Source organism: Semicossyphus pulcher, unplaced genomic scaffold (genome assembly GCF_022749685.1).
Source record: "Semicossyphus pulcher isolate SPU_LCO1_2020_fin unplaced genomic scaffold, fSemPul1.0.p SCAF_12, whole genome shotgun sequence".
Classification (NCBI taxonomy): Eukaryota; Metazoa; Chordata; class Actinopteri; order Labriformes; family Labridae; genus Semicossyphus; species Semicossyphus pulcher.
Genome location: NW_027211626.1, coordinates 1,231,374 through 1,249,989, shown reverse-complemented (window position 1 = coordinate 1,249,989; position 18,616 = coordinate 1,231,374). Strand labels below are relative to the sequence as shown.

At 40.2% G+C, this 18,616-nt stretch overlaps 2 protein-coding genes across 2 annotated transcripts; both read left to right on the top strand.

Moving 5' to 3' along the window:
- The first annotated feature begins 59 nt into the window (after window positions 1-59).
- gpatch11 (G patch domain containing 11) lies at window positions 60-3,526 on the top strand. The gene is made up of 8 exons (XM_069658834.1): window positions 60-182; window positions 450-676; window positions 765-806; window positions 879-999; window positions 1,106-1,196; window positions 2,775-2,915; window positions 3,049-3,130; window positions 3,210-3,526. The coding sequence occupies exons 1-8, from the start codon at window positions 133-135 to the stop codon at window positions 3,263-3,265; spliced, it is 810 nt and encodes a 269-aa protein (XP_069514935.1). The 5' UTR covers window positions 60-132; the 3' UTR covers window positions 3,266-3,526.
- Window positions 3,527-4,726: 1,200 nt separating this feature from the next.
- On the top strand, window positions 4,727-17,905 carry LOC138588147 (interferon-induced, double-stranded RNA-activated protein kinase-like). Its single transcript, XM_069658050.1, has 19 exons — window positions 4,727-4,956; window positions 6,950-7,076; window positions 7,171-7,325; window positions 7,414-7,528; window positions 8,913-8,986; window positions 9,067-9,216; window positions 9,316-9,448; window positions 11,238-11,305; window positions 11,384-11,471; window positions 11,665-11,696; window positions 11,786-11,828; window positions 11,910-11,983; window positions 13,517-13,636; window positions 13,749-13,877; window positions 13,962-14,178; window positions 14,261-14,401; window positions 15,514-15,615; window positions 15,955-16,017; window positions 16,120-17,905. The coding sequence occupies exons 1-19, from the start codon at window positions 4,850-4,852 to the stop codon at window positions 16,258-16,260; spliced, it is 2,079 nt and encodes a 692-aa protein (XP_069514151.1). The 5' UTR covers window positions 4,727-4,849; the 3' UTR covers window positions 16,261-17,905.
- The last annotated feature ends 711 nt before the right edge of the window (window positions 17,906-18,616 follow it).

The following is an 18,616-nucleotide window of genomic DNA, read 5'->3' as shown; positions in this document are numbered from 1 at the left end:
GAAAGATTTAGTTATTGTATACCTTGTAGCTACTCGGAATCTATCACTGAACGAACCAAACAACCGTGAACACAAATGCACAACCGGATAAGTATTTAGCTACTAAATCTTTCGTCTTTTATTGTGGCCATAATGTCTGATGAGGAAGAGGACTACATGTCAGATGCCTTTCTCAGTAAAATGTAAGTGTTTTGGGTCAAATCCAAGTATCGCATGTACTTGTTGGCTCAATTGTAATATGGGTTAAATTTAACCATTAGTTGCTGTGCACGTACAATTACCTAGTTAAGTTCTGAATAATAAAATATATCAAATCTTCTATTTATAGCGTCCCTGCTTTGTGTATGTAAAAAAGTTGTAGTTTTCAATAAATAAGCTAATAAGCGTGAATTTACGACTACCATTGTTGTCTATCCCAGTAAACGTTTCTCTTGTGTTCTTTCCGACAGACAAGATGTGAAACCAGGTGTCAGCATGGTGAGGCGGGTAAAAGAAGCAATGAAGAAGGAGACACAGCAAAAGGAGACGAACATAAAGAACAGACAGAAGACATTCAAGGAGCAGGAGAAAGAAAGTAGAGAAACAGCTTTACAAAACACCATAAGCAACGAGAACAAGGGATTTGCACTCCTGCAGAAAATGGGTTACAAAGCTGGTCAAGGCCTCGGGAAGAAAGGCAAGTTTCTTCCTTTCTGACTAATAGTTATATTTTTCTGTTTTGCTCTTTTTGTGGGTATTAATGGTTATTCCTGTTACCTCTGCAGGAGCAGGAAGGGTGGATCCTATTCCGCTTAATATCAAAACAGGTAGGCAGTTAAAGTTTATTTGTAACAACATGTGTAATCCAACTGATGGTTTACTGATGTGTTTTAAATCAGACAGAGGAGGCATTGGAATGGAAGAGGTGAAGAAAAGAAAAGCTGAGGAAGAACTTGAAAATTATCGGCAGAAAGTACGAGCCAAACAACAAAATGAGACCAAATCTCTTGAAGACTTTCGGTAATGTTTGCAGCTGTTTATCCGAGGCACTATGACTCTAAACATTCTCCTGTCAAACAAATATTTCATAGTTTGTGTGTGTGTAATCTTGTGCTTTTAATTCTAGGTCAAGAGTACGGACAGAGAGAGAGGAGCGTAAGATTGAGGGAGATCTCAGGAGGAGTCAACGAGCATGTGAGCAGCTTGACAGTCAAAAGGTCAGTCATTACCTTCTTACCGTCTTTTACCTTATTCACACTCTCTGCAGTTGTTCTCTCTGAAAAGGGCTATGTTAAACTAGATCAAATTACCACTACAATGAACCCGATCACTAATAAGACCACTTGTAGAAACAGAATGCAAAAGAAATGCATTTATTTAAAATAACTCAGTTTAGGCTACATCAGATTTTTTATATGTGTTTGTAGAAAAGGCTGCAAAGTGACAAGTGTGTTAATAATTATTATTAAGTGCCTTTAATTATGTGGGGTCTTTTGTTTTGAAGTACAGTTGGTGTATATCGTCAAGATCATACGATTGGGAGATTACCCACAGGCTCGCTGTATTAAGTGACGTCATTCACATTAATAAGCCGGCTGCTTCAGAGTGATAGATGAGTGAGGGACAGTGCGGTGCAATAACTTGTGAAGAGTGATGTGTGCGTAAATGCATAAGAGTAAGTATTTTCTACTGAATGACCGTATTTCTTGTGTTAATGTAGATACACATACTTAATGTCAGCCAATTCTGATCAGGATTCTGCGCTTTGATGTTGGCTGTTTGATGTTTATGCTAATTATATGCACGTAATTACGGTCGTCGGACCTGCATCACGTAAAGTTTAAACATGTTCATGTGTGTTAATGTGTTCATAATCTGTTTAGTAATGTTATGTGCTTAATTGTTGAGCTTGGGTACGACGTGAATGGTGTTAATCATATTGTGGCCGTCTGTGCTTTGATCACTCGGTGACGGATGTAGCACGTCCGTAGGTTTTCAAAATAAAGGTATCCTGCCGGTTGGGCAGCGGGAGATTTAACATTAGCCGTAAATAACCGGAAGTGTTAGGTTCACATTGGCAGTAACTTCACAGAATGTATAGACGAGAGAGAATCTCATGTAATGAGTGTTTATCACTTCTCTGTTCATATGAGTGTATGTATGTATATATTATTCATTCATTTGTATGTATGTTCTTTCTTTTATAGAAACCACACACACACATACACACGCACGCACCCACGTTACCTTGTATTGCAACTGGATTACATGTAAGCCTGTCACTACTAAGGAGGGAACAAATCAGCATCAACCATCGCCTGCCTCTTCGATACATACTCTTGAGCTTTGGCCTTAAGTGGTGTTCTGGCCGACACACTGACTTGAATCTAGTGATAAATCCCAACTAGCACCCCGATCAAGCGGTTTCCTATTACCTCCGCTACAGTGTTAGTGGATTATATTAGAAGGACTAACTTAAATAAAGTTACTCTAAGATAACTAACTCTGTTAACTACAGCTTTAACAATTTACTGTTGTGGCATCACTATAATATTTAAGAGAACTTTTTTGGTCAGTTTTTTTATGTTTTTCTCATGATTTTTGTATTTCTACCTGTTGAGATTTTCCTTTGTGTAAAATTTTTGATATCTTGTCTTGTTTTGCGTGGACCCCAGGAACGATAGCTGTGACTGCAATATAACTGATGGGGATCCTAAGTGAATTTATCAATAAGTAAATGTGTTTGAATTTGAGTTTTTCCGTCTGTAAAACCTTTGGCTGAATTGTGTTTTCAGTGCATTAGCGTCCCCAGGGAGGACTGGTACTGGCCTAAAGCAGGGACTGATGAGGAGGAAGATGCTCTAAAGGAGGAGGAGGAGGAGGAGGAGGAGGAGGAGGCGGAGGAGGAAGAGGACGAGGACGTGTTGGAATTAACTGTGAGTATTTATTTATCATTATTAATTAGCGATATAATGTGTAATCCTAAAATTTTAAACCAAAATAAATTGTTATCAAATATACTGAAATATTTTGCCAGTCTATATTGGAATATGTCTTTCTCCGTTACAGTCCTTTGACAAACTGCAAGTTTTGACGTCATATTTAAGAGGAGTCCATTTTTACTGCATATGGTGCGGGACCACGTATAACGGTAAGATTACAACATGGCGGTACTTATGTTATTGTTTTTATTGCCTTTGCTGATCTACTTTAAATTTTGTTTTTCACAGATGAAGAAGACTTGTGCTCTAACTGTCCCGGGGATACAGCAGCAGACCATGACTGAACTTGGAAAAAGACATTTTCTCATTCGCCTGGTGAAGCAGCAGTTATAAATGTTTGACGCTGAAAACATTATGTCCCTGTTCAGGTGGCATGTGACACAGGTTTATCACAGGTTAATATGTGTTCTGAATGTGGGAAACATTTATTTATCATCCAGTTTGAGTCTGCTCTCCATCTCTGGATGAGAATCATTGTTTATGCTGCATATTTGTTGGGTCTTGTATTAAAAACATTTTTACATTTACAGTTGGATTTTTGGATATTTGAGATATATTTTAAGTATTTATAGTTTGAAAAGATGTACTTAGTGTTTGAGACATGTTTCAAGACCAACTTTGACTTTCGTTTTCATTAAATGTTTTAAGAAATATTTATTTACTGGTTGATTTATTTGTTCATTAGTTAGAGGCAGAGCTTGTAATAGAACATCAATATTGAAGTACAGGATGTAAACATGCTAGTTAGCATTTAGTCCCTAGGCAGCTTATGTAAAGACAAACATTACAAATGACAATATACTGATACAGATATACACAGGTACAAAAAACTAAATACATAGTGCGACATTTTAAATTAGAAATGATCATGTTTCTTGTTCGACCTAGGTCTCCCTTATTGAACATGGAAGGCTTTTCCAGTATTTATTCCAGTATTGTTTATAGTGCGCCTATTTGGCACCTCAAAGCCCCCTTTAGTTTTTGCCCTTGTTGCCAATGTCAATCCATCCATCCATTATACACTATGATTTTCAAGAACGTTACAAAATAAGAAACCTTTCATCCATTAAGTAAAAGTGTTTTCTACTTGCTGGACAAAAAGCCTGCTCAACGTCCCCATTTAAAATTGGCATTAACAACTACAGCTCCCATGAGTCTTTGATGTAGGCTTGGTGTTAAAGCTACCAGGGGACGGCAGTTGATTAAAGCTACAAAAATAAACATGTTGGCAATATAATGGTAGGTATTTTAGGAAGATGTTTTACCGAAACTGACGGATTAAGAATATAAGTAATTAATTAAAATAAATTATGATAAATACAGAGCTGGGAAAGATATGTTAAAGGTAAGTCACTCTTATTCCTCTTTAAAAAGGTTTTCCATCAGTTTGTAGGTTTTCTTAATTTTTTTGTAGCCTTTATACGTTTTAGAGCGTTTTTTGTACCATGAAAATGGTCATTTTAATTTTTAATGACTTAAAAACCTATTTATAAAAACTTAATATTTTGGGTGCCTTTTGCCAGTTTACGTCTATACATACATCCACACAAATATCAACAAGTAATTCAACGAATAAGATTTGCAACATAAAATGTTATAGTCAATCTCGATAATATAGCTATTTGAACGCAATATTTAATATTTTATTCGAGTCCCAAAAAGTCGTGACATTTCCGACGTTATTTTAAGGCGTCATGACGTGTTACGTTTACTGAGAAAACGAAACTTAAAGTGGGCACTGGGCACAAGCTTAATCGGTAGTCGGATATGGAAGCAGGGCGGAGATAGAAACTGGAACCATGTAATGCTCTTAAATTTGCACTTGATTGTTTTATTTAATGTAATTTGAGTTGACTATTGAATCTAATATGGAAGCTGAAAACTACGTGGCTAAACTGAACGAGCATGCACAGAGGACACGCTCGGAGCTGAAATTTGAGGACGTTGGATCTGTCGGCCCTGACCACATTAAAACGTAAGTGGCAAAAATGATCTGGTGGCATGTACGACCTGCAAAATAAAGTAGGATTTAAAGAGATCCAGAGGTTTGTGTCAGCAGAAAATGTATGTTTATACTATACTGTGTTTTACGTGAGGTTATTCCGTGTCCCAGGGTAGGTTTATCCTCCTTAGGATAACTTACAAGGCGCAAAGTTAATTTCTTAGTTATACACGTGTCACAGTATTGATCCAATGAAATAAAATAAATGAATAAGTACGCCAGTGAGGGTCTAAGAGTGTCCAATATCATGTCAAGCTAATAACTTCACCTCGTTTCCACCAAAAGTACCAGGAACCTTTAGGAGCAGATGGACTACAAAGGTTCCACATGTTTGTTGTTGTCTGTGTTTCCACTGAAATCTAACAACTGTGACAGGCTTACATCACCAAGTCATATTTATATAGCATGTTTAACATTAGCAGGAGTTGACCCAAAGTGCTTTACAGTGAATGCAGGCAATAGAATCTGTCTCAGTACAGGTAAGCATGATGAAAGGAGCAATGAGATAAAAAGCAATTATACATGTAGTGCAATAAAAGCAGTATTAACTCTTATTACAACAATAATAATGAAATCGTAAAAAAAGAGTAATCAAATAGGAAGAACGGAGAAATAAATAAAACCAACAACATAGTAAACAGCAAGAGGAACTCATGGGGAACTTTTTGATTGAATTAAACGCAAGAGAAAAAATGTCTTGAAGTGTGATTTAAAGTCGTCAATGGTAGAACAGGACTTAATGTGAAATGAGAGACAAATGAAAAAGCCCAATCACCTTTGATTTTTGGGTGTGAGTGAGGGCCTGAAAGGTATGGACTTAGCTGAGGTTTTAACTTGTTAGATCTTAAATTTGATTCGGTATTTTACTGGTAAAAAGTTAAAAAAAACAAAAGCAGCTTTAATTTGAATGAGGTTCCCAGCTAATAAAAAAGTGGTCACATCCATTCAAATGTATTTATCAATAACAATTACCACGGCAGTAATCTTTTAATTGCTCTTTTCATTTGTTCTTAATTGCTTTTGTAAAGTCTGCTTTTATGCTAGTTGTAAAGCACTTTGTTACAAACCCTGTTGACCTTGACCTCAGCAGGGCTCTACAGGTAGCTCACCTGGTTTCATTACAACCCTCAGCCCTTTGCTGCAGGTCATCACCTCTTTCTTCCTCTCAATTCATCTCTCTACAGTTTTACGACCTAATAAAGGCAAAAAATAGACAAATAACTCAACTTCAACTTGTGAACAAATTATCTGCATTTCAGCATAAAGACCGGTTCTTACTTGTGGGCGGCTGTGGCTCAGTGGTAGAGTGGGTCGTCTGACTGTTACAGTCACATGTCGAAGCGTCCTTGGGCGAGACACTGAACCCCAAATTGCTCCAGGTGGAATTGCCATCGGGTATGAACGTGCATAGATCTGATTTAAGATTGACACTTAGGCTGCCATCAGTGTGTGAATGGTTGAATGTGACATGTAGTGTAAAAGCAGCTTTGAGTGGCTGCAAGACTAGAAAAGAGATGTAAGTACAGTCCATTTACCACTTCTTATTTTAAGCTCTCTGCTTTGTTTCTGTTTCTTTGCTGATCTTGCTGGTGTAAATTGGTAAAAAAAAAGACAGGGTAAACATTGGAATATGTAAAGACAAGCATAAGCATAATGTGCTTTTTCACGTAGGCCTATATGCGAATACTTAATCATTTTATAAATGTTTATTGCTGCAAAGCCGGCCCCCAAAGTCCCTTTACCATTGGAAAGTACGACTTTAAAGCAGGGACTTTTTGTGTATAAGCTTTAGCCTCCAGGACTTTTAAATAGACCCTAGCTCCTGCTGTGGAGTTCCTCCAAAGGTCCTTTTCTTGGTTAGAGTTCCTGCTGTCAAGAAGCAGGTAAAGTCAAGTGTGCAGATTCATGTCCTACATCACAACATATTCTTGTGACATCTTGCCTGTGTTTTATAACTCGTTCTTAGATTTACTCTTAGAGCAGTCCTGAATGGAAAGGCGTATCCTGATGGTGTGGGAAAGAACAAGAAGGAAGCCAAACAGAACGCAGCTAAAAATGCACTGAGAGGCTTGTCAGATGAAACAACTGAAGCTGTAAGTTTATTATACATCTTTATCGACTTACAGCCTGTGTGAAATACATGACATACAACAAGCCCTTTACTTATATTTTTAATCGTTTGGACAGACAGAAAATACTGCAGAGGCTCCTGCTACACCTGTGCATCAGTCGAGTACCAACAACATCAACTATATTTGTTGGCTCAATGAATACGGTCACAAACACAGGTTGGGTATCCGGGCTGTGGAGTCAACAAAAGTGGGAGCAAACAGTACTTTTCAGTGAGTCTTGACAGTTTGTAATTTATTGTGGTTTACTCACCTTTTAAAGGTGCGTCAAATAATGTTTGTGCGATGTTGAATCCTGTAGCTTCGTGGTTGGTGATAAGGAGTATCCAGCTGCTACCGGGAAAAATAAGAAGGAAGCTAAAGAGGAAGCAGCCAAGCTTGTATATCATGAGATATTCAGCCTTAAAACTACAGAGGTAAGTAGTGATCATAGACCGTATAAATAATGGACCTAGCTTCCATGACATTTACCATTAGTTTGACAATTTTGCCGTCTCCATGTTGGTTTCCTGGAGCCATAAGTGACCATATTTGGATGAAAGGGTGGAGCTGGAGAGGAGCGAGGGGTAGGCAATCACTAAGCTATCAAAGTAGTCGATGTCTGTGGCTAATGCATTAGCTGACAAATGAGCTAGTTAACCATCGTATTTGAGAATTAGATTCTGTTTGTGTTGGTAGCTGACCAGAGTTTTTTATTTATAAAGCTAAAGAAGCTAAGAGAGCTTGTTGAATGTACAAACCAGGTAACTGGTAACACCACAATTAACAAATTAACAAGCCAGGTATGGTGAGCACAGACACAGATAGCTGCTAATTAGTGCTAACATCTCAATGAAATAATAGTATAATGTGAGTGAGTGTAAAAACAGTGTGTGAGACGTGTCCAAAAGGCTCCAACAGCACAAACACGGCCCAGAGGTTACGTTCAGTGACTGATTTAGTTGAGCTAAGCAGACAGCTAGCAGCTCCCATCTGTCACTCAAAGAGGCCCCGCCCCTAATGATGCATCACTTTAAGCCTTAATATAATGTTAACAGGTGAGCTGTATAAAGATTCTCCCCGTACAGTTGTCATGAAGAGAGAAATGAGCTATAGAGACCCAAACTGTTTTTTGTACCAGGCTGTAAACATGTTTATTTCTGCTGTAAAGTTTAACATGGGGCTCTATGGGGACTGACTCACTTCTGGAGACAGCCTCAAGTGGACACCAGAGGAACTGCAGGCTTTGGCACTTAGATCCCTGGAGGTTGCCGCTTGGTCCTAATACACAGTAGTTTTTCTCTCTTAAAGTCGAGCTGAAACGGCATCTCGAGAGTATCTAGCTTCCGTATCGTGAAGTATTTCCGAGTGAAACAGGACGTGCAGGCGGGACATATCATTAGAGGGATTTGATTTGATCGTTGAGAAGTGGGCGTAGACAGACGTTCTCCACAGCGCAGTAGCTAGCTAACTGACCGAGCGTTCTTGGTGCTCTGCAGCTAAATGTTGCAGATTGATTGTTTGAAATTGTTTGGTGCTAACTTACGTAAGCACGCGTGAAATTTAGTTTTACTGGAAGAAAAAATGATCAAAGTTTGATATAAGAATACGGAGAAATTGATTTTCTGTATTTTTTGGCCTATATTGTCAAATAGATGCACAATATTACCGGGGATGTGATCTAAAAGGATTAAAATGACATTTTTCATTTCACCTCGACTTAAAAGTATACCGTCATGAATTTTCAAAGACAAATTTCAATTATAACACAAGCTTCTTTCCAATCAGTTCATCCTGATAAAAAATCATTCTCCTTTTAAGACAGGAGATGAGAAATGCAGCGATGTACCAAGCCAACAAGAGGAGACATCGAATCAAAATGTGTCCGACATCTGGTGAGCACGAGTGGTTGCAATGCATTGTTTCTGTTGGTTATTAAAGGTTTGACTTGCTATCTGATCTGTTTGTGTTACAGTGATAAGACAAGGAGCCCGAGTGTGATGACTCCAGGAAAAGATTTCATCGCAACAAACTTCATCGGACTCCTCAACAACTACTGTCAGAAAACAAAGCGCACCCACGATTACATCTTTCAGAATAGATGCGGTCAACCTCATAACCTGCTGTGAGTTTTATGATTATTACCTGAACAGACGCGGTATTAAAACTAGGATTAGGATTAGGGTTATTGAATTATCTAAATATTCCCTCCCTGCTTTCACAGGTTTTATTACAAAGTAGTGATCGACAAAAAAGAATACCCTGAGGGTGAGGGCAAGACTGTCAAGGAAGCCAAACAGAATGCAGCTCAGCTGGCCTGGTCTGCTCTTCAGGAACAGTCCGATTGGGACAGCAAGGTATTTAATATTATTGATTTTATTTGATAACCATTAGATTGTTAAAGGAGAACTTCGGCCCTGGAAAAAGCCACTGTCAGTCAAAGCTGGTGTTCTCTGTAATCGATAGAAGCAATAATATTTGAAATTTGCGCCATAGCTGTGGAGAAAGTTGTACAAACAGCTCATAGTTTCGTCCATTCTATATTCCTACAACACCCAGCGTGCATTGCGCCCCTGCCTCTGAAAGGAACGGCCCAGCAAGAGACGCTGGAGTGAAATACGACCGTTTCACTGCAGGCAACGGCTCAGAGCGGGACAGACTCCAAAATAGACGAGATTATACCGGTGGAAAAATCTTCAGGTCTGCAGTCTACATTTCAAACCTGACGGTTTTGAACGAGACATGACATCAGAGGCGGGCGTCCTAGATTGAGGAAGTGTAGTCTGGCGGAGGTTTTCCTGGGCCCATTGGAGAAGCGGATAGCGTCCTCCAAAGTCATAGAGCGAAATAACATTTTTTTCCTACCATAATGGCATTAGCTCCCCATAATAGCATGATACTGAGGTTGAAAATCAACGAACTGGCCCTTTAACAGATTCTCTTATGTTTCCTAAGCCTTTCATTTAAGCACCACAGCTTACCTTCCTTCACTGGTGGAAAATAAGTACAATGGCTGAACCTAAGTAGATTTTTCAGGAATCTGTATTTTTATTTTAACACTAATAACGCTATAATTTCTACTCCTTATTTTCAAATCAGGCACGTTACATAAGCTTGAAAACATTTGAGGGGAATTATCGATTATTTTTATCTTGCATTTTTGCACGTTGCCTTCCCAACATCAAGACGGATTTCGACCCTAAAAGACGATTCCTTAGCACAAACATCTGTGAATTTCTTGCAAGACATGCGTATCATGATGAAAGATGACGTTATAGATGTGTGAGGACAAACAGACAGAGAGGGAAACTGGAGCGTGGAGAAGAGGCGTCTAGTAAACGTGACGTCTGTGAGCGACAGGGAGAACTCGGAGCCACGTGGATGAAAGAGAAGCAACCAACATGGCCGACGACCAGCAGCGAGACATTCGCCATCAGACTGATTTACACACTGGAGCAAAGTTCATGTTCATTATTTTCACTATATTGTTCTGTTAGAATGATTTCAGTTTAATAGTCTCCAAATATGAGGTTAGCTTCAGTTAGCTTAGCACAGAAACAGCAGCTAGAAATGTCCTTCAGAGGGACCCGTCTGACTTTATACTGTGAGGACGTTTCACAGCCTGGACGCTGCACTCATGCTGCAGGAAACACGTCACAGCAGTACTTCTACTTTTACCAGAGTCTTTTATTACACACTTACATCTTACACTATCTGTACTTTTACTTGTGTAAAGAATTTGAGTACTTTTTCCACCTCTGTCTGAAACAGGTGAGCCGCGTCTCAACATGTCCAATTAACATGTTTTGATTTCTGTCACATACAAACTGTACTTGCAGTTATGTAAAGCTAAACTGCTACAAGCTGCTCCCCTTTCCCTCCCTCCCTCTCTGGATGTATGTGGTAATGTGTCAGCTCTCTTTGAGAAGCCACCTCTGGTAACAGAACAGATATATGCGTCCGTTTGAATGAAAATAAGGCCATGGCTCTGACAGTGTACTGTACTGACAGTTTACTAACCTGTGAATGTAATACCTTCGTATGTAGAGGCAAAAGAAAGAGAAAAACAAAAAACACAATGTTGTGTAAATAATAACGACAGTGGTGTTCAGACATGTAACAACCAAACTCTTCTGTGTGCTTCAGTTATCTCAGAGCTCAGCGATGTCCGAGGATGCTGCACCGGCCAGGCGGCCCACACCAACCAGCACACCGTAAGACTCTGACTGACCGCTACAACATATCGTCATTTCTTTTACTATCTGCTAAAGTTCCTCATTTTATTATTCAAGGGAGCCCTGTGACGGAAAATCATCAAGTGTGCCAACAACTCCGACTGACTCGGTTGCTTTCACCAATTCAATGTCTCCTTCAGATCAGGTTTGTTATTTCCTGTGAACCTCCTGCAGAGGTTCAGCGGTTTCTAAGGCTCAGTCTTCTGCAGAAGTTTTATTAAGGATCTGTGAACACGTTTATTTCTGCTGTAAAGCTGTCATCATTTCACTGAGTTTGAATTAGCTTTAATACAACTTTTAATATAACTTTCTACATTTTCTGACTCCCTGTTACAAAGATTCAAAGTCCCGGTGTGAAGTCAAAGATCAGGTAAGCTATATTTTCAGACCCACTTTAAAGCTACAATAGTTTTTATTTCGCTGGATGTTATTGCTCATTTTTTCTTCTTGTCTTGTTAGAATTGCAGCAATGTTCCCAAATGCCCACAAACACAGTAAAGAGGTGAAGAAAGAAGTTTTAATCATGCAACTTTTTGTTTCAGACTGTAATCTGTATATCATGACTTTTCTTTAATTTATTAAGGATATAATGGTCGACTTCAATGGCAAGGATGCAGGAAAGAGTGAGAAATCAGCAACCCAGTCCGTCGTCTCCAGGTACGGAATATTAAGACTAAGATTAAGACATTACTTTATTGATCCCCAGAGGGGAAATTTGGTTGTTGCAACAGCATAAAGACACGTAGCAAGAATTAAAACCCTGAATTCAACTATTAGCGTGCATGTTTTCTTTATTTGTAAATATACCATCAGAAAAACATTTTTACAAAAGGATGCAATGACTTCAGAAAAACACACATCTCTATTTACCGGATTTTAGTACAGTAGTGTTCTGGTTTCTGTTTGTAGTAGGCTTGTAGTTTGAGTAGTATTGACCAATCACGTATCAGCAGGCTTTGGTTTGTTAGGGTTGGTCTAGTGTTAGGACCACAGTAGCTGGAGACCAACAAGGATGGCAGTTTAAAAGGTGTTTAATTCTTTGTGCAGGCAAAAAAATATCCAACAAAAGTCCAAAAAAGGGCAAAACCAAAATGAGCCAGGTGGGGGTGGCTGGAGGCTGGCTGACCACTGAAGGCGGTGAGGCAAGAGGGCAGGTGAATCAGAAGTCGACGTGGCAGCAGGGCACAAAAAAACTGTTAGCTGCAGCAATAGTTAGGCCAAAAGCTAAAGCTGAAGTTAGCAGGAAGAAAACACAAACTGGCAAAAACACTGAAGAACTCTAGAGTCAAAAGTACATGCGTCAGCACTATGGAACGAGACAGAATTATCTGGCAGAGTGGTTGAGTCTTGACCAGTCTTTTATGGAGTAAGTGATTGCTGGAAGATTGAGAACAGGTGTGCCTCTGCTGCAGCTCCAGAGGAGAGTGAATCAGCCACACCTCCTGCCACACACACTGGGGGAAAAGGTAACAAAAAGAGGAGAGAAAAACAGAGCCGCAAGAAAAAACAGAAACAACACAAGAAAACTTCAGACCCTAACATGGTTGCATGCACGAAAAACAGTCCGTGTGGAGAGAAAAAGCGGTCGGAACGTAGTCCACTGTAAAGAATGCATTATAAATGATGGCTCCGCCCTCCGTCTCATGTTGCAGTAGTTTTCTTCTCCTCGTGAGGACAGACCTGACAAAGCTTCATGTTGACTTGTTCCTAATCTGCATCATGATGTTGTTCTTTCAGCAAACTGAAGAGCCGTTAATTAAAGTCGATCACAAGAAAATCTGTTTCTGTTTGGGCTTCATCCCGCTGCAGTAAGCCAGAGTGCAGCCTCTGTGTAACTTCCTGTTTACAGTGAGACTGAGACTCAGCACAGACAGATGAACGGGCCCTCCTGCGGGGGATGGGACGAACCAAGAGATGACAGCGTTTGTTTAGCAGACATATCTGGAGGGAGAATTTCACTTCACTTTGATCTGAACACACGGTCGCTTCTCGAGCTGCTGACTGGACTGTAAACAATGCAGCGCAAGGAGAAGGAAGTCTTTGCTGGAAGCCGTTCGCTCAACGCTGGCTAAACAGGAATGCCTGGAATATTTGCCGTCGCTCCCAGAGAAAATATCGTCGTCTGATTATAGCTGATGGGCGCTGAGATTGGAGAAACACTTACCTAAACCTTTCTGTTAATCTCAACAGGTTTACGTCAGAGTATGACACCATAGTGTGCCTCGGTAAAGGAGGCTTTGGTCATGTTTACAAGGCAAGACAAAAACTACTGGAGAAGGATTATGCTGTGAAGGTTGTCTGCTGCAAAAAGTAGGTCTGGTATAAATGATGATTGAGTTTGAAGGAAATCTGCTTCACATTTCTCGCAAACTTTGTTTAAAGTTTAATTACATGACTCGTGTTTTTATCTCTGTCTGATCAGGAAAGCTCTGCGAGAGGTGGCGGCGTTATCCGACCTCAACCACTGCAACATTGTGCGATACTACACATGTTGGCTGGAGGATTCAGAATACCAATGGGACAGTACAGGGGACAGTTGCAGCAGCTCCCAGTTAGTCCCATCCTCTTATCTAATGCTCGACTTTTATACTAATTGAAGGTATTTCAGCAAACAGTTTCCTTTCTTCTTCTCTAGGTCGACCGGTAACTCAGCCAATTCGTACCTTTATATTCAGATGGAGCTGTGTGACACCAAAACGCTCAGAGTGTGGATAGACGAGAAGAATATGCAGAACATGAAGAAATCTCTCAGAGACTTCAAGAGAAGGGAGGAAAGTCTCGGTATTGCTCAGCAGATAGCAAATGGAGTCGAGTACATCCACTCCATGAAGTTCATCCACAGAGACCTGAAGGTGAGACGACGTGAATAAGATCATTTGTTCCATCACATCAGTCGTGAAGCTTCATGTGTGTTTCCCTCGGTCCCACCGTCAGCCTGCAAATATCATGTTCGGGAAAGACGGGGAAGTGAAGATCGGAGACTTTGGTCTGGTCACTGATGAGAAGGACGATGCTGAGAACCTGGTGGAGAGAAGCGTGTACAAAGGAACCCCTTCGTACATGGCTCCTGAGCAAGTGAGCTGCTTTGTACTCTTCTGTAAGGTTAAATAATGTTTGTTGAGCGGAGACATTAAAGGTAACTCATATCGAAAGCCGATGCAAACGCTGAAATACAGCCCTGACTGTGCTACTGAGCTAGTCGTTCCTCGGGGCTCTGTTTCTGTTTGCAGGTATTTAAATCAGCCACTAAGAGCTCATTCATGGAGGCGAACGAGCATCAGTGCAAAAAACGGTAGTCCCTTTTTACGTTGCAGTTCCATCACAGCGTCGTAACGAAGCTCTGCCGTCATGCCACCTTTGCCATTTTACATTGAACCAGGCAACGCCGGCGTAAAGCCGCCCCGGTGTGTTTTTACAGCGTTATGGAAGCTGAACGTGAGGTGTAAACAAAAAGTGCGTGCTTCACATACACACACACACACACACACACACACACACACACACACACGACGCTGTTCCACCCTCTACACTGACGCCGTTTTGCCTCGTTACTCCCTCCGATGCCGACTCAGAGGCAGAATGTCTTCACCCCACCTTTTCGCCTCCTTGTGTTTACATTTACTTTAAAATAAAGAGCAGGAATTCTTCTGCATGCTGCTTCTGATTTTTCCATCTCTTTATTCAGCTGTACACCCTGTGACAGGCACAATTTGCAGCGAGTAACAACAGGAGATGTAAATTGTACTTGAAAGTGTGTGCAGTCGAGATCGGCTCGGGGAGCCGCGTTTTTGACGTCCTGGCCGTCCCCTTTTTATGCAAATGAGCCTTATTGCATAAAATGTTGGAATCTAGATCTGGATCTGGATCTGGATCTGAATCTATCTTCAGATCTAGAGCCATTATGCAGGACGGGGATAAGAGTTATTTTATCTCGAGGAGCTGTCCTTTCCTCACTCCAGGAAGAAAGCTGCGTCACAGAAGCTGCAGTCTCTGAACCCATCAGCTATTGTCTGAAGATGATATATCCTCTGGATATATGATGGGCTTTGTTGCCAACGGTTAGCGATAAAGGACTCCTGGCCAAGACTAGAATTTAAATCAGGGCTGATTTGGTGGCAAGTGATGCTAAATTCTTGGTGCTATCAGCGGCTGTACTCCTCTTAAAGTGTGCTCTTGTTTTCTGACAGAGGAGCAGGACCATTTACGATCGGAAAGTGGACATTTTTGCTCTGGGGTTGATATATTTTGAACTCCTTTGGAACCTCTTCACTGGCCATGAAAGGAAAGCGGTGAGTTGTTTTATTAGTGGTAATAATATATGTGACTGTGCTCTTTATTTAAAGTGTTTTCATTGATTCTCGGCTGTATAATCAACAAACGAGCTTATTGAGACTGAGACGAGACTAAGAGACCGAGTCACGACTTGGACCGAGGCAGGACGAGCCCAGTGCGAGTCACACTCTCACTATCCGTTGTCTCTTTAAAAATTGGGACGCAGTTATTAGAAATGATACGTTATTATTTACATTTATAAGATTTTCAAACCTGATACATAGCAGAGAATAGTCGCCGTGTGAATGAGGTGAATTACATGTTCTTCCCTCTTTTTTTCCCTCCATGAATTCCAGGTTTGGGAAGATGTCCGGAACCAGAAACCTCCTGAAGGATTTACACAGAACTTTCCCCTCGAGGTATGCCAGCAGTCGTTCTTTGTTCAGTTTTAAATGTTACAATATAACTGAGTGGAGACACTTGTATCTTCACATAATCAGTTCTTTTTTTCTTTGTTGCAGAGCGATATAATAAAGTCGATGCTGTGCGTGAAGCCAGAAGATCGGCCTGAAGCAAGTAAACTGAAGACGGAACTGGAGAGGGGCTCTCGTATACTTAAGCAAGTTAGAGATACGCGTCGCGAGAATCGGACTGTTTGTTAAGAAAACACTCAAACATTAGAAGCGTCCGTCATCGCTGGGCCATTATTACATGATCGCATTATTTGAGGAGACTGCGATCAACTCTTTTTAGGTTCCAAAGTCAATGAAAACAAACGTAAAACAAACGTAAATACCAGTGTTTCCGTTGAAGATCTGTGCCGGTCATTGTGTCCTGCAAGCTTTCAATGTTGCGGACAAATGGGTGAAATTACAAATATTATCTGCATTTATTTAGCTTAAATACAATTGATAGGCAGGCTTCATCCAGAGCGTAGAATTGGGTAGGGAAATTACTGACTTGTCCCTACAATCATTTTGTCCAAAAATTAACATGATACGCGTAAAGTTGCACGAACCTGCAGAGGAGTCTTGCATGAGATAGCCGTCACTCTGTCCGCCACTGTAAACAAGGACTCCGTCTACAGTTCAGTTCGTACGCACACTAAACTGACATTTATACAGCAGAACAACGTGTCGTGCTCACATGACCACTTTCGTTGTTTGTTACAGATTCTAATATTAATTAATATCGCTGCCTGAATGTCTTTAGTTACAGTGGGACATTTGAAATTAAAACACCTGGGGGCGCTGGTTTAGCTCAGTTGGTAGAGCAGGCGCCCCATGTGTAGAGGATATAGCCCTCGTCGCCCTGACCGCACGTTCGACTCCCGGTCTGCCGATCCATTTTGTGCATGTCATCCCCCACTCTCTACTCCCCACATTTCCCGTCTCTCTTCAGCTGTCCTCTCAATTAAAGGCAAAAATATCAGAAAAAAAAGTCTCATATTAAAAAAAGAAAGAAATTTAAACACCTCATCATCAAAGCGTGGGCTGTATCAAAAGTAACGTTTATCCGTTATAATTAACAGATAAGAGAGAAGAGCAGAGAGAACCCTCTCAGGATATATTTCACTTCGCAGGCCGTGGGCAAATTCAAGCCTCCATCACAGCGCTGGCATCTCGTGCGCTTGTGGCATCGATTAGAGGGGCTGTGGCTGATGCTGCGGACGTGTCCTCGCTGGTAATTCCTTTGCCAAAATGACCACTAATGGGTCGGATGGCTGGTTTAGCATATTCCTGAAGCGCGAGTGTTGAACATATATTTTTTTTCACCGGACATTAAGACCGGGGGATTTTAATAGGTCAGAGTTCAACAGATTTTACAGGTGAAAAAACTGCAATTACCAGGCAACAGAAACCCTGGTAAATTTCATCATCGTCATGTTTTCTTCCATTTGAAGTTACACTGGGGCTTATTTTATTCCCTTATCTTGTTGCACCTTCTCCTTGCGATGGTTTAATTGCACTTGACTGCAAAATTTGCAACCCCCAACTCTAAAAGCACTTCTTATAATCACGTAATGGTTTTAATGTCAGGCAATGTCAAGCATGCACCTTTATTCACAGAGACATCACATTCTGCAGAACTTGTGTTTGTATGTTTTAATAATGTTTCATGAACTGATGCGACAGAATGATAATAATGAGGTTTTAATGGGAAAAGGGTTATAACATCATGTATTTCATTTTTTACTTTTAACAATAATCATGTCCCGGGTGAGAATTTAAATGTTTCTTGAACTGGTTCAAAGTGTTGACAGTGATGTCACGTCACGTTGCTTTGTAATAAAGAGGTGGAATAAAACTGTTCTGTTGTGTTTTTGTACAATTTGTGAATTTTATTAATGTTTTCATCAGCTTACTGAAGACTTTTATTAGTGAAGGAAACTTCCCAATAATTGCAGAAAATCACCTTTATTTACCGAGCGCGTGTTGATGAAGATTGCGTCATTGTTTACCAAAAAAAATGATTCTGTATTTCAGATATTAGAAAAATCACTTAAAACATGAGCCTTTTCTGCTACAATCAAGCTGGACAAGTACTTTGGTTCTTTGTTCACTTGTTCACTTGTTTACTTGTAAATGGTTCTTAAACGGCAGCAGAAGCAGAAAAATCACCAAAACTGATGTTTGTGCAACATATATGTGAAAATGATGATTAAAAAATATAAATTGAATTCGTTTTATTGTCAAACACATACTGTATATGCTTTAGTGTAATTAGTTTGTTTTGTATAAATGTTTTGATGAAAAATAATGTTTAAATAAGAGGATGACATGGACAGCCTGTTCCCCCTAACAGCCAGGTACAGCTAGGCTCGGTACGCTAGGCTAATTGGTACCCAGTGGTACTAATACAATGCATATATGCATGACAACAAACATCATTTTTAAACAGAGCAAAACAGTTTTCTGGTTCATATTATCAAATTAAGAGAAACTTATTTGTAGGTGCAGAGTTGTGTGATTATTTTTTAACCATATTATTCAGTTTTTTGTTTTTTGTTTGATAACC

Bases quoted from the DNA above. Each gene is read 5' to 3' on its own strand.
- LOC138588147 (XM_069658050.1), top strand. From the start codon at position 4,850: ATGGAAGCTGAAAACTACGTGGCTAAACTGAACGAGCATGCACAGAGG. The intron at 8,987-9,066 runs GTGAGCACGAGT...TTTGTGTTACAG, and splicing joins CAAAATGTGTCCGACATCTG to TGATAAGACAAGGAGCCCGA. The intron at 15,616-15,954 runs GTGAGTTGTTTT...CATGAATTCCAG, and splicing joins CTGGCCATGAAAGGAAAGCG to GTTTGGGAAGATGTCCGGAA.
- gpatch11 (XM_069658834.1), top strand. From the start codon at position 133: ATGTCTGATGAGGAAGAGGACTACATGTCAGATGCCTTTCTCAGTAAA. The intron at 677-764 runs GCAAGTTTCTTC...TTACCTCTGCAG, and splicing joins TCAAGGCCTCGGGAAGAAAG to GAGCAGGAAGGGTGGATCCT. The intron at 1,000-1,105 runs GTAATGTTTGCA...TTTTAATTCTAG, and splicing joins AAATCTCTTGAAGACTTTCG to GTCAAGAGTACGGACAGAGA.